Raw genomic sequence first — 23,545 nt, forward strand, 5'->3', positions numbered from 1 at the left:
TTTTGTTAAGAGGCTGTAGGCATCGATAATGACATGGAAAGATAATAATTGAAGATCTCTATCTTTAGAGGAAAAAAGGACACGAAAAAGCTAATGATCTAGCCTATCGCTCAAGTAGCGGGGTTCAACTCACCCCTGCTCTTCCCATCTCGTAAAGGGGTGGATTAAGTAGCAACCCTTCCACACTCATGTCAAAAGGGGTGTGTTACAAAGTTATTTTGCAAAACACGTGCTAGCTATTAAGCACACTAGTGGGCTGACTTGTGCTTCGTATGCATATAATTCTCAACTTGATATTTTTCAAATTCCTAGAGTTTTTTAACCTACCCCACCAAACTGCGTCTTGAACCTCTGAATTCTTGTCACGTGGAAGTTACTGAAACTCTGAAACTCTTCCCTTAAATAGAAACCTTCCTCCAAACTCTCTCCTATGTGGCAACTTAGTGACACTTCCTTTATAATATAATATCGAGATATAGATATATAGGCACTCTTATTCATGTCTAGTCTCGCTAATGGCAGTCTCTCTCTCTCTCTCTCTCTCATTGGTCCTGTCTCTCGCTCTCATTTGCTAGTCTCTCTCTCCCCGTCTTCACCTCTCTCTCTCTCTTTGAGGGCGCTAGAGGCGCTCCTCGAGGGGAGCTCTCTCTCTCGTTGGGCTACCCCTCTCTCTCTCTCTCTCTCTCTCTCTCTCTCTCTTCCCTCTCCCTCTCCCTCTCCCTCTCCCTCTCCCTCTGGCTTCCACTTCGTCTTCCCCAACGCTCTCTCTTACACAAGAGGGCTCTCTCTTACACAAGAGGGCTCAACAATACCCAATTACGCGAGTAGCCGAAGTCACCATTGCTTTCGCAGCCAGAGTCCCAGTCTCGAAGCTTTATAACCTCCTGCGTGTTGGCAGATTGACCTACCGACACCATTCTCTCTTTCCCATTACCTTTAGCTGATCCACCGCCCAAACGCCGCCGCCCCTGCACCCTCTGTTTTCTCTTTCTATTTCCATTTCTGCTGCACTTCCTTTCTCCTTCTGTCTGCCAACACCATCATTTGCTTCTGAATCCCGTTCAGTGTTTTCTGCTTGCCATAGTCATGGTGAAAACCAGGTCTTCCAAACGTCCCACTTCGTCTTTCTCCGACACAGCGCCTCAAAAACAACCGCCCAAAAGAGCTAAGGTAAGGGTTTTTTGCTGTCGCCCAGCAATTCAAGAAGCAAAGGTAAGGTATTTGGCCATTGTTCAACAGCCCAAAGCAGTATTTTTTTTTCCGTGCAACAGGGAAGCATGTAGGGGCGATGGTTTTTCTCATTGGGTGATCATTTTTGTTGTTTGTTCTTAGTGGGCTATTACCTTTAACAAGCAGTTGATGCGTTTTTGTCATCTGGCGATTGTTTTTGCTCACTTTAGGCGTTCTGTTGGTCTTTTTGGTATGTTTTCTTGCGGCAGAGTGAAAAGAAGCCAGATGAGCCATCCTGCACACCTGCTGCTGCACAGGAAGAAGCCGTAGGAAAGGATCAGCCACCAGACCATGACGAAGGCCCTCCTTGTACTTCCGAGCTAGTTGAAGCTGCCCAAAATGAAGGTGATCAGAAACTAAAGCCTTCAAATGCTTCAGGTGTAGTCCCATTCACTTACTCAAAATCTTTTTCAAACAGTGTGTTTCAATCCATAAGCAGACCGGGTTTTCTTTATCGTTATCAAGTGTGTTAGTCCAGTTGGTAAGGGTGTTTGGTTGCCTTGCAAGAGGTCGTACGTTTAAACCTCGCTAAGAGGATTGTGCTGAGGCATCATTGTAAATCACGATAATATATGGTGGTGTGTGTTGTGTGTTTCGAAGTGCACTTGCACTTCAAATTTCCCTTTTAAGAAAAGGTATATCACCAGCAGCGGTCAAGGTTTTTACTTGTCCCTTGCATTGACAGGGAAGAATATTGGACGAATGAAGCCCCCATCTTGCAAGCCGTGGGGAAGGTTAATTTCACAAAGCAATCATGTGAGTATGCTTCATGGCTTGTGAAACATGGATATAGAATCTGTTAAGGAATGGCGTTTTAATCTCATGTAAGAGCCTGTGCAACGTGGACTGAAGACAGAATGGTTTTTTGTGTGCAGCATCCACATGTAAATTTAGTTGGGCATACCTTCACGATCGGGCGAAGCAAGACTTGCAACCTACAGCTTAAAGACCATGATATCAGTGGTGTTTTTTGCAAGTTCAAGCATTCGATGGTAAGCTCTTGTGTAGGTTTATAGTTAGTCTTGGAGCACTTGGGTGCGCGTCTGACGTGCATTTACTTGATGCCTATGTATGACCGCTCTTCTTGCATTGTGTGCGTAGGCAGAGCATGGGGGATTAACAGTTTTGGAAAACGGTGAAAGCAATTGCATGTTGCTGGTTAATGGGAAACCATTGAAGAAGAATGGCAACTTCGCTCTCAAGGGTGGAGATGAAGTGATGTTCTGGACCTCTGATTACTACTCATATGTATCCATGCATGGCATTGTTAGTTCTACCATGATTTTTTTGTGTATGCATATTCACACGAGTTATGTATGTGGTGTCCCTTCCTTGAACTTAATATTAGATATTCCAACCTTTCCTGTCAACAATACATCGTATTTCAGATAGTAGGTCAGCTTCTGCCACCGGCAGAGTACTGCAGGTTGATGAAGGCAGAACTGGAGATGCAGTGGATGTGGCGGGCGCCTCCATCCTGGCCTCCCTTTCAAAACTTACACAAAAGGCAGGTTTCCTTCCAAATCTAGCCCAGAAGGCAGGTGAGACATTAAAAGAGACCCTCTCTATGCCACCGCCCACCGTGATGCAGCCCCCTTCTGAAACATTGGATGCCTCTCTTTCTCATGGTGAAGCAACTGGACAAGCAGGGAGGAGTTCTGATTCCATTATCAGACCTATGGAGCAGCCAGGAAGTGATAAGCATAGTCCAGTAGAGCATGCAGGTGCCTTAGACACAGGGTCTGCCCATTCTGTTGTGGAGATGGAAGGTGAATATTTGGAGCCTATACCTAAAGATGGCAGTGATACAATTTGTAGTGAAGAACTTGAATGCATGGAAGGTGGTGACATACAGAGATGGCTGGCTGGGGACAAAGGTACAGAAAGAAACATGGATGCTGCTGTCACGGCTTCCACAGCTGCCGTAAAACGGCAAGCCTTGAAGGATAATTTTGTAAGGATGGTGATCGATTGTCAAAATGTGGCAGTTTCATTTGACAATTTCCCATATTATCTAAGGTGAGTGATGTCATGACGCACATGAGATGTGATGCAAAGCAAGGATCTGTGAACCATGTTCAGCAACTAAAATTTATGAATATTTTTGGATCTTAAGTGATGCCATGATGCACACGTTGTGATTCAAAGCAAGGATCTGTGAACCATGTTTAGGAACTAAAACTTAAGTATGTTTTTGGAGCTTAATTGCTGATTAGAGAGTATCCATGTTACCAGTGAAAGCACGAAGAATGTGCTGATTGCTTCCACCTACATCCATTTGAAGAGCCCAGGCTATGTCAAGTATACAGCAGGATTGCATGCGGTCAGTCCACGTATCCTGCTTTCGGGCCCGACAGGTTTGTTGCTATTCTTTGTACTTTAAGCGATGCACATTCCAACGTTCCTCCACACCTTCGATGAACTTCGATGAAGAACACATGGAAGTGGTATCAGGATCAGATATTTATCAGGAGACGCTGGTAATGGCTCTAGCGAAATACTATGGTGCAAAGTTGCTGGTTTTCGACAGCAGCACGTTGTGCACATCTGTAAGCTACACTCTTATTGTTTTTTGCACTTATGGAATAGGCAGCAAATTCTGTGGAATTATTTTATTTGTCATTAGCGTCGGTGTCTGTGCTTTGGGGGCTGGTGGCTACATGCCGTGCGTGAGGTAGGATAGAGGTTGAGCCTGCACCATTGGTGTTTAAAGACCTTTGTTTGGCGTTGGCTTGCTAACAACAGTTAAGGGTTGTATTCAACAAAGGACAAGTTGCTTTTGAACCTGCTGAAGTGGACAGCGGGATGTTTCATTGTCTGGGCTGGGTACATAAAGCCTAAACCGGGAAACGCTTCCTCTCCCTCGCAACCCCCATGCATGGGCAGCCACACACATATGCGTGTGCTCATGCACACAATTGTCTACACGCACATGTGCGTGCTCTAACACACACAACACAAGAAAAAACACCCCCAAACAGGGGCAGCTACATGCACAGAGATGATGATGATGATATTAACTTCCATAAAGGCCGAGTACGTCCTATGGGATGAAGCAGAAGTACAAAATATATGCCATGTGAAGGCTATCCAAGTAGCCTCTGTGATGAGATGCTCATTTCAAGAATTGTGTGAAGAGAATTAGTATGTATAGTGCATGTACGACTAACTGATTTGTGACTTGTGTGTGCTAGCTTAGAGCAAGTGGCCAGCTAAGCGTGGGCAGAAATACATGTGAAATCACCCATGTAAGGGGAGTGCATCAGGTAGTGTCCATCCTGGTACCAGTGAGTTGTGCCTGTCTGTTGGGAATCTTGGCAATGTCTGCTGGGTGAGGAAGTCTGCATTGCAGTCCAGCAGTGCATGCTGCTCGTCCTCAATATTGCCTGAGCCACAGTGAAGGCATATACAATCTGCATGAGAGGAGGCTCATCTTGGGATCTGCCAACATCCTGTCGTGCCACGTAGCCTGCAAGATTCTGTGTAAATGGCAGCCTCTATTTTCCGTGTGGAGTGGCTCTAGAAGATAAGGCTGTGTATGTGCTCTGTAAGGATGGGCAGATCTAGTGAGTGTAATGAGGAATTTGGGGCGTTGCTCTGCCTGCTCTCAATGCATAGGAGACTTCTCTGTAGGAGGCTTCTATCATATGTGACGTGTGTTGATGGATCAGCCAACTAGCATGTCCGCCTCCTAGTGGTGGAACCATCTGTGTAAGTGCGAGTCCCATAATCCAGCCTGATTGGAGGAACTTGCTCTTGTAAGTCTTCTAAGGATGCGGTTTTGCCTCCCATGCAATGCATGAGGTAGCTGGGTGATCTTGCCACTTGGTCAAGTACTATGTTGTCCTCCCCATGCCAAAAATCTCTGGAGGTATGCAACCTGTCTCAAGTAACAAGATGATGTAGGGAGTGGACTTGGCCGCCAAGAAACTTGTCAAGCAACATTTTTGGATTTTTTCTACATCATTCCATGTGGAGTGTGAAGTCCTCACTAGATGGAACCCTCTTGAGACCGGAAAGAGTGTGAAGATCTTTACATTGATATTGTTGCTAAAAAGGGTGGGGAGCTTGTAGGTAACTCTCACAAGAACCAAAACCCCTCAAAGGACAAAAAGCAGGGCAAAATCTTGGTGCATCACAAGACAGTGTGAGGGCAAAAGGATGAAAGAACCTGATGTGCGAGAGATTAGAGCAAATCAACACAGCATGAAATGGATGAATGAGTATGTACAATGGTGAATGTAATCCAGTACAAGAGGCCCTCTGATGTGAGGTGACTCTGAGTAGTAGACCGGTGAAGAAGCGAAGACGAAGTCGAAGCAAGAGGCTCGGTTGATGATGAAGGCTCGTGTCGGGGACAGCGGTGGCACCCCGTGAAGATGTCGATGTCAAAGGATGCGAATGCAGGGCTGCACAAGATCAATGTGAAGAGCAAGGCCTGCAAAACGCAAGTATGTCTGCTGACTAGAGCAGGGCTGCTGCAGATGAGTACTGGGTGCTCCGCACAAGGCAGACTGGTGGTTGTCGATGGTGAAGCAGAGTGCTGCGCTGAGCACTGGATGGTGTGGGACAGGGTGCTGCAACAGGATGATGTAGCAGGGCAGGAGCGAACTGCTCAACTGCTGGATGCTGTGGGAGCAGATCGCCGTGCTGATCCGGGTTGCTGTAGTAGTGTGCTGTGGAGGAGGTACAGCCGACACGTTGATGGTACGTGCATAAATGCTGCTGTTGTTGGATGGATTGATTGATTGGGAGCAGCCGCTACAGCATGCAAGTTGATGAAGATGTGTGTGTGTGTGTGTTGGTTAGCTTGGCTGCCACTGTCGTATGATGCGCAGGAGGTAGAGCCGACGGTTGCTGGTTGATGAAGATCAATGATGATGCTCGATATGTTGATGAAGGTGGCCAGCTTTATATGGCGTAGGTTTGCCACCCAACCAGGTCGGCTGGCCTAGTTGGCCAGCCTGGCCGACCTGGTCAAAGAGACCTTTTTAGGGCCTTTTTGGGCAGTTATGGAGGCCACATTTTGGACTGGTTGTCGCACACCCCCTCTCAAGCCAAAAGGGGACCATGAGAGAAGATGGTAATTGGGGGTGTCTGGTAATGGCTGCATGCCAACACCAATAGGAGGAAACATGAGTTGGGTGGGAGGGTTTTGTGCTTGTGGTTGTGCAGTATTCCAAAACACATTAGGAGCAAGAATAGAGGGTGAACCAGAAGAGAAAATAATGTTACCTCCTTGTACACCAGTGGTTTGAGAACGTATGCTGCTCCTAGACCCTCGTCTATTCTAGTTCACATTACTCCAAGGATCAAGGGTAGTTGTTGGTACCATATGCTGAACCTGTGCTCAGAAGTGGACACCCAGGTAGTGTTAGGCACATAAGCACTCAATGGTACATACGAACCTGATCTCTGGCTGAGTTGATAATGATGGATCTCCGGACGACCATGGAGGTACCTGTCCTTCCTGAGAGAAAGAGCCAAAACGAAGTCCAAGTTGTCGGCTAGACTGAGTAGCCGGGCTCTCGAGATGAGGCTAGATGCCGGGGTCCAGTACTAGCACACTAGGTGTAGGCCTGTATCCCCCTTTGGAAGCGAAGTCTGATAAGCTCGGAGAGCAAGGACGAGATGCCAAAGGTGTAGGTGTAGACAGGATGGTCGTCTCCCAATGTAAGACCTCGAATGGGGCTCTCCAATGAGTAAGAAGTCCCATCCTCCATGTGGTCTAGATCTGAGTAAGGAGAATCAACTTTTGGTTGGAAAGGTCGGTCCTCCGGAATCACGGGTAGACGATCCATGCTGTGTGCTCTCGATGTCTTCAATCCCTTTGTGCACGATAGCTCTGATACCATGTGAGGGAAAAGGGACGAAAAAACCTGATGTGCGAGAGATCAGGGCAAGTCAACACAGCATGAAATGGATGAATGAGTATGTGTGTAATGGTGAATGTAATCCAGTACAAGAGGCCCTTTGATGTGAGGTTACTCTGAGTAGTAGACCGGCGAAGAAGCAAAGACGAAGTCGAAGCAAGAGGCTCGGTCGATGACGAAGGCTCGCCTTGGGGACAGCGATGTCGAAGGATGCGAATGTAGGGCTGCACAAGATCAGGGTGCAGAGCAAGGCCTGGTGGAACCGGCCTCTGATAGAAACGAGAGTGCGGTAGACTAGCAGTCACCCGTCCACTTGTAGTCTAGATAAGCAAACAGAAAAGATTGGGGCTAGAGTGCCCAAATCTGAAAACAAGGCGACACTTGTTGGCCTCAAAGCTTGGCGCCCCTTGCGGTATTTCTTTATTCAATTCCAAAAATATGAATGGCTGAGTACAACAAAAATCAGCCAAGAGATTACGCCTCTATGTCCAATCTGACGGCCCACAATACCTCTTAGCACAGAGGATCCATGCACACAGATCTGTGTCTCAAAATAACACACTGTGCCTCCCTCTGATCAGCCAAGACCACTAAGCAGGGCAGCCATGAGCATACATCTGGCATAACTCAAGTACATGATTCAACATCTCAGCTCATACATACATGTACTGTCCAAACTCTGTCTCAACCCTTGTCAATCTGCCATACCCCTCCTCTCACAAGGGGCTAGATAGCTCAAATCTGCAACAGACATCAAGCAGTAGAAAGAGAGATAGATGAACAGATGTGGAGCTTACCAAAATCAGCCCGTGTTTTTGCACTGGAGGAAGCAACGGTACCAATCTGTACTTGCAGGCACTTGTTTCCACAACCCTGCTTCACACGTGTGTATGTACTTGTTTGTACCCTCCTCCTTGCATCAAACTCTATATGCTGTACTTGACTGTACAGATCTGAAAAACAGCCCTGTACCGGTCTATACTACCTCGGGATACGTGCCAGGAGCTGTCCTTGCATATGCCGCCTGCAGCCAGGACTTGTACTCGCCTGTATCTGCGCAGTCAGACTTGTCCAGCGCCGCCAACAGCAGTTCAGTCTAGCGCCGCCAACAGTACAGCTGTACCTGAACGGTCCGTACACTGTACGGCAGTCGTACAGTGCTGTACCTGCAGTGTACTTGTCTGCACAGCCTGTACCAGCAACTACAGCCTGTCTAGAACCTGTGCGCAGCCTGTCCAGCAGAGAGAGAGGCCCGCAGCAGCTCCTGTGCGTAGTCTGTACCAGGGGAGAACCTGCAGCCTGTCCGTACAAGGCTGTACGGCTGGTTTGCACAGAGAAAACAGCAGCAACCAGAAAATCTGCAGCCGACTTGTTCTCCTCAGCTTTTCCACGCTTCCCCACCAAGCGCATGAATGCTCCACGACTCTTTTTCCCAAAAAGAAGAGAGAGAGGGAGGAGAGAGAAGCACACTCCAAAAGTGGAGTGGCCCCCTCCCCATAATAATCCTAGGGCCCCCCACTTTAAAAGTTAGTAAAGTCCCTAGGGGCCACTAAGGCCTAGGGCAACTTTAATAAATCATTAAAAGTTTAATGTTCTAGTTCCCCCCTTCACACCTAGGGATGTCCACACATCTTTAACTCTGTCCGGGCACCCCCCATGTGAATCATTCAATATTCTGACTCTGCAACCACCATGCCCACACTTGTGTTGTTCCATTTTCACAGGGCCATGACATACCCCCCTCTTGAAAAATGGCAAGCGTCCTCGATTGCATTTTGGTGATACAGCAAAATATCCAAAGTGAAATATATAATATGGCAAGATCAGCGTCCCAATCTCTCTAAGCCATGCACATGTAACATCATTCACTGCAAATCAATGGCGTAGTAATAGTCCAAGTTGTATACCAGTGTGAACCATACATATCCACAAAATCCCATGTGACTAGTACACATATATCATAGAAGTCCCATAAACAGATGTACTGTCAGCCTCAGTACCTTCGGGTGAGATTAAAAAAAACTGCACCAAGCAACCTCTAGATGTCATCTGAGCCTGTCTGTATCAAGGGAGTGGAGGTGCTACCCCCCTCTTGAGCATCAGGTAATGCTCCAGACCCATGCTCTGCTGAACCTGAATGAGCCACAATAAGAGTCGGCTCTAACTCAAAGGCATCGAGATAAAGCTGCAAAACCTGAGGTGAATCTATTAAGTCACCTTCCTCCATCCACTTCGCATCCATCGGTGAATAGTTCTTGAACTTCACAAGATAGCGACGGAAAACTTTACCTCGTACCTTCCTTTCTTTATGTGCCAGTATCTGCTCTGGAATCAGAACCTCATCAAGTTCCTCAACTTCCGGCTGAGCCTCATCTGATATATCCTCAGGCACATCCCCACGGAAAGGTCTAAGAAGACTCACGTGAAAAGCATTGTGAATCCTCCAGTGATCTGGTAACTTCAAACGATAGGTTACCTCACCAATCTTTTCCAAAACCTGAAAAGGCCCATAATATCGCATGCTCAACTTAGGGAATAAGCGCTCTTTACCCTTCATCTTCTTGAGTCTAGCCTTTTCAAAGCGCAAAAGAACCCAATCACCCAATGCAAACTGTAAATCACGTCTGTGACGGTTTGCGGCTTTCTTTTGCTTCTGCTGAGTTTTCTGGAGTACCAACTTAACCCTCCGATAAGCTTCATCCAAACTCTCCACATACTGATCAGTCTCGAATATCTTATCCTTTGTATGCAAAATGGGTGGTACCTTCTTCCCTCCTTCCACAATCTCAAAAGGCGCCTTGCCTGTCGAGGTATGTACAGTGTTGTTATATGCAAACTCCACCAAAGAAAGATACTTTTCCCATTGTTGCTTGTGCTCTGACACATAACACTTGAGAAGATCCAACACTGTAGAGTTAGCCTCTTTTGACTGACCATCTGTCGGTGGATGAAATGACGATGAAAACTTGAGAGTTGTACCCATGTTGTCAAACAACCCTCTCCAGAACAAACTCGTCATCCGTGGATCACGGTCACTAATGATAGACGTAGGCAAGCCATGATACTTGAAGATGTTCGCCATGAACATCTTCACCATATGATCCACTTTGATCGTCTTACGCACGGGAATGAAATGAGCCTGCTTACTGAACCTGCATATGATAGTCTAGATGCCATCATTTCCCGTTTGTGTCCGTGGAAGATCAAATACAAAATCCATGGCAATGCTCTCCCAACGTCTATCTGGAATAGGTAAAGGTTGTAATAACCCTGGTGTCTTTTGACGGTCAAACTTTACCTTCTGACATACGATGCATTGCCTCACAAAGGCATCAACATCTCTTCTCAAGGTTGGCCAATAAAGGAAAGTCTCCACTGCTTTGACCGTGGCGTCAATACCTCTATGACCTGCATACGGTGGAGCATGACTTTCAATCATAACCTTAAGTCGCAATGGCCTGGTAACACAGTCTGCCATGCATCAATAAAAACCTATCCCCGAGAGTATAGTGCTCATGCCGCTGACCCTCAGACATATGATCATACAACCTTTCAAAGTCCTCATCTTGGGCATACTGCTCTTTCATTTCATCAAGCTCATGATGATAAGCAAGTGAAACTGCAGAGACCTGTGGCTTGCGTGACAAAGCATCTGCCACTACATTCTTTTTGCCATCTTGCAAAACTCTACTCTCATAGGCTATGACATGTCCCTCTTGCATGAGAACTGCACCAATGCTACTTCCACATGCATCACATTGGACAACAAAAGCCTTTCGGAGGTCCGGTAACACCAATACTGGGTCCGAAGTAAGCTTTTCTTTGAGCTTTTTGAATGCTGTAATTTCCCGATCAGCCCATCTAAACGGAGTTGCCTTCTTCGTCAAAGCATGAAGAGGCGAAGCAATTTCAGCAAAGTGCCGTATGTATCGCCTATAATAGGAACACAATCCTAGAAAACTGCGTGCATCATGCACGGTCCTCAAAGCTGGCCAATTAAGTATTGCTTCCACCTTTGCCGGATCCATACGGACTCCATGCGCAGACACAATATGCCCCAAGAAATGTATCTCCTGCAAAAAGAACTCACTCTTCTTGCCATTAACAACCAACCTATGGTTTCTGAGTTCTGCAAACACAATGGCCAAATGCCTTCTATGCTCTTCCTCAGTTTGTGAATGCACAATCATATCATCAAAGAATGTGCCCACAAACTCTCTATGAGGCCTGAAAATCCTGTCCATCATTCTGTTAAATGTGGCAGGCGCATTTGTCAAACCAAAGGGCATAACCAAGAACTCATACAACCCAGACGTGGTTCGGAATGCTGTTTTATGCACATCCTCGGGTCTAATGCGTATCTGATGATACCCGCTTTTCAAGTCAATGCGACTAAAGACTGTGGAGCCCTGTAAGCGGTCCAATATGTCAGCGATCCTCGGTATGGGGAATCGATTCTTGATGGTATTCTTGTTCAGCGCCCTGTAATCAATACACATGTATTCTTGTTCAGCGCCCTGTAATCAATACACATGCGCCAGGAACCATCCTTCTTCTGCACTAAGAGCACAGGTGAGCAAAAGGGTGATGAGCTAGGCTGTATCAACCCTTTATTCAAAAGCTCCTGCACCTGACTCATAATCTGTTCCTGTTGGGCTGCACTAACACAGTACGGCGGTCTATTCGGTGGAGTACTACCAGGAATCAGATCAATGGCATGATCCTCTGGCCTCTTAGGAGGAAGTTCTCCTGGCAATGACTCGGAAAAACAGTCTTGAAACCCACATAAGAAATCAGTCCTGTCCTTATCTAACATAGACAAATTAGACTTAGACTCATCATCCTGTGCATCCTTTACATAAATCAAGTACGCGGAAAGATGCTTTTTCATTACTGATGAAATCGCTGAAGCGGATACAATAGGAACAGATTCCCCTTTGAGTTTTACATCCAATACATGTTCTTTCCCTCTATGAGTCAGAGTGATTTTCCTATTGTAAGTATCCACCACCGCATGTACCCTGTGGCACCATGGCATCCCCAACAAAACATCACAACCATCCAAAGGCATGATAAAGAACACTTCGCTGTCCACATAACCCTGCAAATGAAGCCGTAGCTTCCCTATGATAGGAGTAACGGGTTCTGCATACCCTGGACAAGCCATGTTAGCCTCATGTAACGGCCCCATCTCCTCTGCGCGAATCCCCAATCGGCCAGCCAAATCTGGTGAAATGAAGTTGGCTCTAGCACCTGTGTCAAAGAAGATCAAAGCATTCTGATCTCTCACTTTGCCCCATGTCCTGCACAACTCTGTGGCTTCACCACCTGGCTGTTCCCCTACAAGATCAGGAACTAAGCCTGCAGAAGGCTTTGGTTTCTTTGACTTGGGCTCTCCTTTATTGTCAGAGTCCTTTTGGGACTTTCTCTTGGGACAATTGAATGACATATGCCCCTCTTCAGTACAGTAAAAACACTTATGAGCATCTCTCAAAGCCTATCTTTCCTCAGAAGTCCTCTTGGGCATTGGCAACTTCTTATACTTCGTCTCTGAAGACCCTTTAGCATCACGAGAAGTATGCCCAAATTTTTCAGCTTTCTTGCTCAATTTCTTACTGCCTTTAAACGCAGATGATCCACCAGTGAGTAACGCATTAGCTGTCATAGCATTTTCAATCATCTGTGACATGTTCGTTACTCGTCTTGATACAATAATCTCGCACCTCTTTGGGCAGCCCACAACAATACTTCTCTACCTGCTCAGATAATGGCACCGCACGATAAGAAGTCATTGGGAGTAAAGCTTCCCAAAACTTCTTGTTATAATCCTCCAAATTATCACACTTTGAAGCATCCACAATTTGTGCCATGCAGTCATAACATCCACCTCAAATGTAGATGTGAGCCATACGGAAGAGAAAACCTGTTTAAATTGAACCCATGTAGTGGGTGCTATGCCCTGCAAAAGAAGAGTAGACCACCACTGCAAAGCATTGCCCTTGAGAAAAGTGGCAGCTTTCCTCACCTTAGAGGACTCTGTGTAATTCCCACCAGAAAAAGCAGCATCAAATTGCTGTAAAAAGGTAAGTGCTTTCAATTTATCTTTGGCCCCACTGAATGTATCAAACTTCACTGCAGCTCCCCCTTCCTTGTAATCCTTCGCCTTTCCCATAGGCGTTAGATTATCATATGGAAGTGGCTTTGCAAGATTGCTGCCCCCAACATTCATACCCATCATTGGGTCAACATTTCCCATTCCCACACCAGGCATACCATACATTCCAGCCATGTTTCCAAACATTCCATTATGCATACCTGGCTGCATACCACCAAACATATTGCCTTGCATTCCAGGTTGCATGCCTCCAAACATATTTCCTTGCATACGGGACTGCATACCACCATACATATTCCCCTGCATACCAGGCTGAAAATTAGCTCCAAAAGGCCCGTGCATACCCATGCCTCCCTGAGGGTAACCCCCAGTCATAGATTGGAACACCGAGCCACCACCAAAATAACCTGGATGCATGTTCTGCTGAGGAATAGGTGGCTGTCCATAGAAGGAACTCTGAGAGTTTGCACCATAAGCATGCTGCATGTTCGGAAACTGGCCAAAAGATGGTTCCTGTGGGATGGCACCACTGTGACCCTGAGGAAGATTCTTAGAACGAACCTTCTTCTTCTTCTTCTTGGGCTCTGTGCGGGATCTCATAAATTCAGCAAATCTCTCACTCTGTGTGAGCTGCATAAATACATCCATAACACTAGCCAAACGATCTTTGAACCGAGCATCATCATCCTCTTTACCATGTACATCCTCTGGCTGTATTACATCCTCATAAGGCTCAACATCTGCAGCCTGTTCTCCTGCATGAATATCCTCAGATACATCTCTCTCAGGAGAAGTCTCTTGCTCTTCTTCTTCATGATAGAAGTACTCATCCTCTGTATCAGACATATTTGCTGAATTTTCAGCGATGGCTTTCTTCGAGGCAACCACGAGCTCACCCCCTTCAGAAAGTTGATGATTGGTCCCGGGGACGGAACCTTGGAACCGGCCTCTGATAGAAACCAGAGTGCGGTAGACTAGCAGTCACCCGTCCACTTGTAGTCTAGATAAGCAAACAGAAAAGATTGGGGCTAGAGTGCCCAAATCTGAAAACAAGGCGACACCTGTTGGCCCCAAAGCTTGGCGCCCCTTGCGGTATTTCTTTATTCAATTCCAAAAATATGAATGGCTGAGTACAACAAAAATCAGCCAAGAGATTACACCTGTATGTCCAATCTGACGGCCCACAATACCTCTTAGCACAGAGGATCCATGCACACAGATCTGTGTCTCAAAATAACACACTGTGCCTCCCTCTGATCAGCCAAGACCACTAAGCAGGGCAGCCATGAGCATACATCTGGCATAACTCAAGTACATGATTCAACATCTCAGCTCATACATACATGTACTGTCCAAACTCTGTCTCAACCCTTGTCAATCTGCCATACCCCTCCTCTCACAAGGGGCCAGATAGCTCAAATCTGCAACAGACATCAAGCAGTAGAAAGAGAGATAGGTGAACAGATGTGGAGCTTACCAAAATCAGCCCGTGTTTTTGCACTGGAGGAAGCAACGGTACCAATCTGTACTTGCAGGCACTTGTTTCCACAACCTTGCTTCACACGTGTGCTCAGAAGGAGAATCTCTGCTTTGAGTGTAGCCAGCCAGGCCTTCACTGAAAGGATTGTTCGAAGCAACAGTTTTTGGATGGTAAGAAAAGGTTCATATCATGAAACTAGAAGGTAACTCTTTGATCTCATATGTTCAAATTCATCATTTGGATTCAAGTGGTTTCCAAGGTTGTCAGGGTAGTAAATCTGCCTTTGGTCCGCTTGGTCTCCTTTGAGTTGAGGGATCTATAGGCTGCCGTTGGGTATGGTTTTTGTTTGACAATGGCTCTTCTCACAATTTTCTTTCTTCACATTTGGTGCAAACACTCGGGCTACCCAACGGCGGTTGCAAGTGACTATTGTTATGTCACATGTGGTTAGACTTGCCAGGGGTGTGGACGTGGAAGTATGGGATTGAATGGTGCCCAAGTTGGAGGTCCAGATTTAGGACTACCAGGAGGCTTTGAACTTCCACATCATTAACCTTGATTAAGTTGATGCTATCTAAGGAATGTCTTAGTTTTTTGAGAAGAGCGAGACAATAATGCTAGATTATTAATCTCATAGGCTAACTTTTTGTAATCCGACGTGATGTCCCTTGTAGATTATTGGATGTATATGCGACTCGGGCTTCGGCTGAGGAAACATATGAAACTCTTCTCAATCTTGAAAGTGAAATGTGTTGCTTGAATGATCTTTTCAAGTGTGAAATTTCTTTAAGATCATCTATTTGTGAATGCAATGTTGTTGCTTCTAATGAAATAACTAAGGAACAAGAACTTTTGGATCAAATTTTGTGCGAGTATCATGATGTGTTTCCTTGTGAGTTGCTCAATTGTAAGGTCTCATAGATCCAAACCCTAGGACCTCTTGACATAGAACCCACTGAGCATCAAGGGTTAAGGTTCACCTCCTAGCCATAGAGTCCATCCGGACTCACCTTGAGCTAGAGGCCATAGCTACAATTTTTCCCTGCTCTAGACACCGTAAGACGAGGCGTTCCATACCACCTAGCCACACTCTAAGGTAGTCCTTGTGTTGAGCAGTCTTGATGGGCCATGCTCTACGAGTTAGACTTTTCGATTGTGTCTCACAATTGAGCCTAGGGCTTGCTCATATGGACCTCTACCCAATAAGTTTAGCTTGGGCCTAGTAATAGCTAGTAAACATATCATTGATCCTAACTATAGCCTCGCCTTATAAGCCCTAACCCATGTGGGGTTATCTCCTAAACCTAAGTTTAGCGTGGGTCTAATAATAGCTAGTAAACCTATAACTGATCATAACTATAGTCTCGCCTTATAAGCCCTAACCCATGTGGGGTTATCTCCTATTATTGATCATAACTATAGCCTCGCCTTATAAGCCCTAACCCAAGTGGGGTTTTCCCCTGATCTTGGGGTCTCACAATTGAGCCTAGGGCTTACTCATATGGACCTCTGGCCAATAAGTTAATCTTGGGCCTAATAATAGCTAGTAAACCTATTGTTGATCATAACTATAGCCTTGCCTTATAAGCCCTAACCCATGTGGGGTTATCTCCTAATCTTGGGTTAACCTAACCCTGGTTAACTTGTGGACGTAACATACTTCCCCACGTAAGGACCATTGATGTCGTCAGCCAATGAATTGGGAAAATTGAGCCATGCGTCCCGAATAGATTTGCTCTCATCTTCTTTGCTTCCAGTATCCGAGCCACTTTCTTGGTTGCCCTCTTCTTTGCTTGAACTGGCTGTATTGCAATTGCAATTCCATACTGCAATGCATGGTTTATCTTTGGTCCCACAAGCCATGTGTTCCATTTTGAAAGTCAGCACATGTTTCTCTAGTACCTTGGGACTGCTGCGTTTTTGCTGTTGGAGCTGAAGCTCTCTTCTAGGTGCTGAGGACAGGGTTCCTGAGAGATTTGCTTTCTCTATTTCTCTTTTCCCACCCTTCCTCCCTTTGTTCTTTCTCTCCTCTTGTGCATAGCTTGAGAGGAGGCTATTTGCTGTTTTTTTTACAGCCCTCTTGCTTCAGAGAAGGTTTCTTGTCAGAGGACATGGCTTCACGAGATTTCTCTACTACCATGGTCGTCGTAGCTGTGTTACCTGCTACGCAGAGTTGTGTTGAGGAGTGCAAGCCATGGTTTCCCTTGTCAAGCTTGGCGACAAGGAGAGATGCAAGAGCTGCGAGTTGCACAACAGCCATAGCCATCATAACGAGGTCTTGACAGAATCACAGGTGTGGCAGTGCAAACACATACCAAGATAAGATGAACCTTATCGTGTGTGGTATAAAGAGCCTTAGGTAAAGGAAGTTTCATGTGGAGGAGACCTACACCATCATAAATGGTTATTTGGTGATGCTCCTCCTCCAGTTGATACTCTAGCACCATCATAGCCTAGATCCCTTGCTCCCGCTCCATAGGTGGTTCCTCTTCCTAATCTTTCTTCTCTGAGTTTCTCTCATCTAGCTCTTGCTCCCACCCCTACCCATATACCATCCTACAATCCTCCCTAAGTCAGTAGCTCCATGAAGCTTACAACAATCAAATATCATTCATGGTCTTTCTACACTCAGTTATTGTTGGAAGAGCCGGTGTGTGGATGGCCATCTCCACACCTCACCTGCTTTGAGAAGCATATTGGATGCTCGGGCTTGTTTTATCATCATCCATTGCGTGAATCCATCTATACAGGCGTAGTTTGTCTCTACACGGAGTAATGCTCATCAAATGTGGACGGAGATCGAGAGGAGGTATGGGAGAATTTCGACAAGGAAGATTGCCAAATTGGAGTCAGATCTGGAGAAGCTTACAATCAATGAGTCAGATAACTTGATTGAGAAGATTGGAGAGTTCACACGTATCAAGCTATAGCTTGAGGAGTATGGGAGCACCATCAACAATCCCATCCATAAACTTCTCCCATCCATAAACTTCTTGGTAAATTGCTTGCTTCCTTTGATTCTTTTAGGGATAATATTTATTTCCGTGATCCTCTCCCCTCTTTTAAGGAAGTCGTGAGTTATCTCCATGACAAGTGCATGCTTCGCGGAAAAGGCAAGTTGGAGTTTACTTTTGTTGCCTCTCTGACAAGGGCAAAGGCAAAGGCGGAAAAGGGAACTCCAACAACACCACCAACAAAAACAAAGGCAAAGGCAAGGGTAAACATGATTCAAAGGAGACCAAGGACAAAAGCAATGAATGTGATTATTGTGACAAGACAGGTCATACTGAGGCTCGCTGCATTGCTCGCCGTGATGACTCTTGAGGAGAGCCAAAGCCAAGTATAAAGCCCAGGATGCTTCTAAAGCATCTGACAAGGACAACACCAAAGATAAGGGCAAGGACAAAGGTTCAGAGGAGGGATCTGCCAAAGTTGCATACATGGCAATCACAGATTCATTCACTTCTTCACAGGATTCACTCCTCGTTATCCCGTAGATAACTTCTCTAGAAGAGGTCAGTGACACACTTGAAGCGGTGGAATGTGTTGATGATAGTGGTGCTTTTGCCCACATGACTAATCAAGGCCATATCTTGGAGGACTACCAGACTCTCTCTTCTTCGGTTCTTATCGGCGACAACTCCCCACTTCTTGTCACCGCTGTTGGTAATATTTCTTTGGGTTTCTCTGTTACCTTACATGATGTCTTACATGTACCACGGATTTCCAAAAATCTATTTTCAGTGTACAAAGCTTCTCAGAAGGGACTTGGTGTGCACCATCACTAGTCCCATCCATAAACTTCTTGGTAGATTGCCTGCTTCCTTTGATCCTTTTAGGGATAATATTTATTTCCGTGATCCTCTCCCCTCTTTTGAGGAAGTCGTGAGTTATCGCCACAACAAGTGCATGCTTCGCAGAAAAGGCAAGTAGGAGTTTGCTTTTGTTGCCTTTGACAAGGGCAAGGGCAAAGGCAAAGGCAGAAAAGGGAACTCCAACAACACCACCAACAAAAACAAAGGCACAGGCAAGGGTAAACACATGGTTAGTTAGTACGAAAGGTACGATACGGTACGGTACGATAAAATACGGTACTAATTGGTACCTTAAAATTTTTTTGAGGTACGGTACGATATTAGTACGTTTTTTTTAAAAAATACTTCCTAAACTTAAAAATTGTAGACAAGAAGTTACAAAATAGTAGAACCATGAACATAATGTCATCATGCCATTAGAGTACAAAATTGCTACAAAAGGATAGGCCAAAAACTCATGGCATGGGCGACCGCCAACATGCGTACATACATGATACTACATACTACAATACATCATCGATGGGCTAGAAGGAGATAGATGCCCAATGCCTAGAGAGCTATAACATATCAAAAGTCTACATCATCACCAACATCTGCATGATCATCAACATGATCACTACTAGAGTGTCCATCAAGAGAGTTCTCTGAAGAGGACTCTTCGAAGGTGGACGAGACACTCTGGGGATCATTCTCGCTAAGTAGGTTGCCATCATCATCAAACAAGGGCTCTCTAGGCAGTGGGGTATCATCATGAGGGGGCAATGGAATATCATCATGAAGGCGGGGATTGGAGCTCGAGGATCCGCGCCTCACATATGTGAGGAGGCCACCCTTTGCCGATGTCGAAGGCGGAGGCCTATGAACTCCAACTGCTCGGCCCCGTCCATGCTGACTCCTGGTGCTGCGAGTATCTGCTGCCACAAGCTCACTATAGAGCTCCATGAAGATTGCCTCCTCCTCCTCATCAGGTTGTTGATTGACACTTGCAAAGTTTTCACTCGTCAAGGTGAAAGTGTCAACATTGACCTACACATTAAGGCACAAAAGTTAGAGTCTGTACAGTGTACACAAAACTTAAAAGTTATGAGTCATGACAAGTTAGAGTCTAGACTTGTCACTCACTTGCTTGGGACTACCCATACTAAGAATGCCCTGCATCATGCGCAAGTTAGTGCGGCAGTAGACCAACCGCTCCAACTGTCGTGTGCTCAGTCGATTGCGTATCCTCGTGTGTATGAGAGAATAGGAACTCCAGTTCCTCTCACATGCACCCGAAGAACAATCCTGGGCTAGGACCCTTAAGGCTATGGGTTGGAGATGCTCTAGTCCATACCCAAAATTGTCCCACCAAAAAAGGGGCTTCACAAGTGACTCCCTCCTCCAGCAAGTGGGAGACGAAAAGGAGGTTTGACCTCTCTGATCAACATAGCAGCCCAACTCCTCTAGAAAGGCATTGTGCTCATCAACTGGCACAGCTCGAAGCATATATGCATCCCGATCTTGTCGAAGCTCCCTATCGGTGCAAACTACTGGAGACTTGTAGGTTGGATGTACCAATGCTGCAAACCCGTGGATTGGTTTGTGCATCCACCTCCATCTCTTCTGTGCAATCTCCATGATTTGTGCTCGCTCCTCAGATGTAATGTCTGTGCAAGCCTCCAACTCCACAAGGGCAGCTCTAAAGAAGTGGACAAGAAGGCCCATGGTGGACCCCTCGCAATCTGTCATCCGCAAGAGCCTATAGAATGGAGTCATAGCAATGACAATTGCTCGGACTCTAGCCCAAAATCTCTCCTCTAGGCAAAAGCGTTGCATGGCTTTGGCCTCTTCAGTGACGTGCTCATCCCAATCGTTCCACATGGTGGAAACAACTGTCTGGCGAAGGGCGGGCCTCACATCGTATAGACGCTCCAAAACCAGCCACATGTAGGCAAAGCGGGTGGCCGATGGCTTCTTCAAGTCAAGCTTGCTATGCTCACGAAACATAGCAAGCACCTTCACCTTTAGCATGAAGAAGTTGACAATAGATGTAGCTTGTTGCACAATCCTCTTCACCCAGCCGAGCTTCGCCACATCCTCCATGAGTAAGTCAATGCAATGACTCGCACATGGAGTCCACACAATGGTGGGGAATTCCTCCTCAAGCAAGCGGCCCATGCGTCGACAATTTGATGCATTGTCGGTGATGACTTGCACCACGTTTTGAGCCCCAACCTACATGGTAGATAAATCATATGAGTTGAGGGCTTTGCACAAATGACAAAATCAGCCACACTTAAGTAAAATAATGCTTACCTCTATGATCGCTTGCCTAATATGGCGGTAGATGAAACTCCCGGTAGTCTTTCTCCCCCTTCTCCCGGTGTCAACCGCACGCAAGAAGTATGTGCCAAGCGGGCAAGACACAAGGATGTTGATAATGCCATGCTTCCTTTGATCACTCCATCCATCTGTGAGAATAGAACATCCATACTTCGTCCATGCGGCTCGAATCGGGTCAAGGGCTCGATCAATTCTCTCCTTCTCTTCATCAATCTTCCTCGTGCGCATAGCCGTGTAAGAGACCCCCGTCCACCCCTCACATGGGCCCACATTTGCAATCGCCGTCACCATCTTCTTCCATTGCTCCTTTTGGAGTACATTGAAGGCAAGATTGCATTCAATAATGGTGCGAGCAATCTCTATCTCCGCAAGGCGTTGCCGCTCCTTAAGGAATGCCACCGAACCTCTCACACTACCCGTGACTTGGTGGAGAGAGGGTTGCACCCCTTCACGCTCCACCACCCTTTGCCTTTTGCCCGGTGCGGAGGCGGACCGTGCATCCGTGGAAGTGGCAGTGGAGGATACACCAATGAAAGAGCCGGTGGCCGCTTCATCATGTGCCGATGGTGGTGCCGGTGCGCGTGTTGATGATGCTCCTCTACTTGAATTTGAGCCGCGGCTCATCTTCCACGAAATGTCATCGGCAATGCTTTGCGGAATCTCCTTGCATGGGGCAACTTGTCCCCCAATCTTCGAAAGGTGTTGGAGAAGCCTTGTTGTTCCACTAGTGTATGACTTGCCGCAATATCGGCATGTCCAATGATGGGAGTTGGACTTCTTGGTGTCCTTCTCCACATTGAGGCAATGCAAATCAAAAGCCTCATGCTTCTCCCGAGGCATGATGGATAAGAGAAGGGCTGAAGCGTGGAGTAGAGGAGAGAGCGTAGAGAAGATGAAGTATGGGAAGAGCTTGGAGGAAGAGAACTTGGAGTAGAGGCTCAAGTGGGATGGAAGGAGCTTGGAGGAGGGTGGAGGAGGGTGGAGGAGAGGCTTGGAGTAGGGCTTGGTGCTTGAGGCTTGCTTGGAGTAGATGGAGGAGAGGCTTGGTCCTTGAGGCTTTTATAGAAGGACTCAAGAGAGATGAAGGCAAACAACCAAAAAAAACGGGCAGAAAACGGCTACTTCCAACGGGTAGAAACGGCTACTTCCAACGGGCAGAAACAGGCGAAATTCGTACCTCATCGTACGGTACGATTCGTACGTACGAATCTGTCCGTACGACGTACGGAACTAAGCCTGGGTAAACATGATTCAAAGGAGTCCAAGGACACAAGCAATGAATGTGATTATTGTGGCAAGACAGGTCATAATGAGGCTCGTTGCTTTGCTCATCGTGATGACTCTCGAGTAGCCAAAACCATGGATAAAGCCAGGATGCTTCAAAAGCATTTGACATGGACAACACCAAAGGTAAGGGCAAGGACAAAGGTTCAGAGGAGGGATCTGCCAAAGTTGCATACATGGCAAATCACAGATTCATCCACTTCTTCACAGGATTCACTCCTCGCAGAGATGACTTCTCCAGAAGAGGTCAGTGACACACCTGAAGCGGTGGAATGGGTTGGTGATAATGGTGCTTTTGCCCACATGACTAATCAAGGCCATATCTTGGAGGACTACGAGCCTCTCTCTTCTTCCGTTCGTATCGGCGACAACTCCTCGCTTCCTCTCACCGGTGTTGGTAATGTTTCTTTGGGTTCCTCTGTCACCTTACATGATGTTTCACATGTACCACGGATTTCCAAAAATCTATTTTCAGTGTACAAATCTTCTCAGAAGGGACTTGGTGTGTACTTTGATGATGAGGTCATTGAAGTGATTGACAGGAAGACTCTCTTGGTTGTTGCCAATGGAGTCCATGATGGGGGTTTGTAGCTCGCCCGGGAAGCGCGGGAGTGGGTGTGCATTGCTTTGACCATGAGCACAATTAAACATTTCGGCATTTAATCACAGCCATTAAGCAATCCAAAAAGCTGAAAATAAAAGTTGCACAACTGACACCACTTAGAGGCCGGAATGGGCCGAACCCCCCTTGGAGTATTTCATTATCCAAGGAGAAATATAACATGTACAAGCTTTGAGGGCCTTACTCTTCCCATGGGAGATGCCGGATTATCCATATACAATCATAAACCCGTCCTTCATCCAATATGGCTATCCAACATGTCCTTCCATAGGCGCACAAACATGTGTATCAGCCCACATGGCTCTTCCGTATGCGCATAAACTTGTATAACAGCCCATATGGCTCTTCCACGAGCACATAAACGTGTAAACTAGCCCATGTGGCTCATCCATGAACTCATAAACCTGTAAACCAGCCCATGTGGCTCATTCATGATCTTATAAACTTGTATAACAGCTTGTATGTCGCATCCATGAGTGCCAAAACCTATAAACCAATCCTCGTGACTCATCCATGAGTGCATAAACTAGTATAACAGTGTGTATATCACATAAAACCAGAAATTTCGGAAGCTTTAGGACTATTTTGATGAAAAACAGCCATCCGGGGTGTGCAAGATGGTGTAGAGTAGTGAAAATCATCTTCCCCAAGTTGGATATGGCTATGGTGGGCTTAGAAATGAAAAGAAATGGAGAAAAATCAGAGTTTTCAGCCTCCAAAAACCTGCTTGAATCTCAAACTCGCCCAAGGGATAACTCTCTCATGTTCAAATAAGCAAGAAAATGATACGATGCCATGTGTAGA

General features: G+C 46.2%; 2 protein-coding genes across 3 annotated transcripts in view; one reads left to right on the forward strand and one right to left on the reverse strand.

Annotated features, from left to right (window-relative positions):
• Positions 1-485: 485 nt before the first annotated feature.
• Positions 486-23,545, forward strand: part of LOC147605047 (uncharacterized) — an 81,617-nt gene continuing 58,557 nt past the window's right edge. The window contains exons 1-8 of one of the 2 annotated variants that reach the window (XM_086793857.1): positions 486-1,170; positions 1,440-1,608; positions 1,916-1,986; positions 2,106-2,222; positions 2,332-2,478; positions 2,579-3,249; positions 3,466-3,587; positions 3,685-3,779. In XM_086793857.1, coding sequence (XP_086649983.1) covers positions 1,087-1,170; positions 1,440-1,608; positions 1,916-1,986; positions 2,106-2,222; positions 2,332-2,478; positions 2,579-3,249; positions 3,466-3,587; positions 3,685-3,779 — 1,476 coding nt within the window. In that variant the 5' untranslated portion in view covers positions 486-1,086. The remainder of the gene's footprint in view (positions 1,171-1,439; positions 1,609-1,915; positions 1,987-2,105; positions 2,223-2,331; positions 2,479-2,578; positions 3,250-3,465; positions 3,588-3,684; positions 3,780-23,545) is intronic. The other variant, XM_086793856.1, reaches the window with a different exon arrangement.
• LOC147605048 (uncharacterized) lies at positions 19,066-20,671 on the reverse strand. The gene is made up of 2 exons (XM_086793858.1): positions 19,636-20,671; positions 19,066-19,539 (listed from the first exon to the last, which is right to left on the reverse strand). Exons 1-2 carry the CDS (start codon positions 20,668-20,670, stop codon positions 19,081-19,083), a joined length of 1,494 nt encoding a protein of 497 aa, XP_086649984.1. The 5' UTR covers position 20,671; the 3' UTR covers positions 19,066-19,080.

The sequence above is a fragment of the Cibotium barometz genome, chromosome 60 (genome assembly GCF_041138505.1).
Source record: "Cibotium barometz isolate CiBa-2024 chromosome 60, ASM4113850v1, whole genome shotgun sequence".
Lineage (NCBI taxonomy): Eukaryota > Viridiplantae > Streptophyta > Polypodiopsida > Cyatheales > Cibotiaceae > Cibotium > Cibotium barometz.

What these genes read in the sequence shown, in the direction of transcription:
- LOC147605048 (XM_086793858.1), bottom strand. Translation starts at nt 20,670, where the DNA reads ATGGGCCGCTTGCTTGAGGAGGAATTCCCCACCATTGTGTGGACTCCA. An exon ending in GTATGGGTAGTCCCAAGCAA is followed by an intron (nt 19,540 to 19,635) that starts GTGAGTGACAAG and finishes CTTAATGTGTAG; the next exon opens with GTCAATGTTGACACTTTCAC.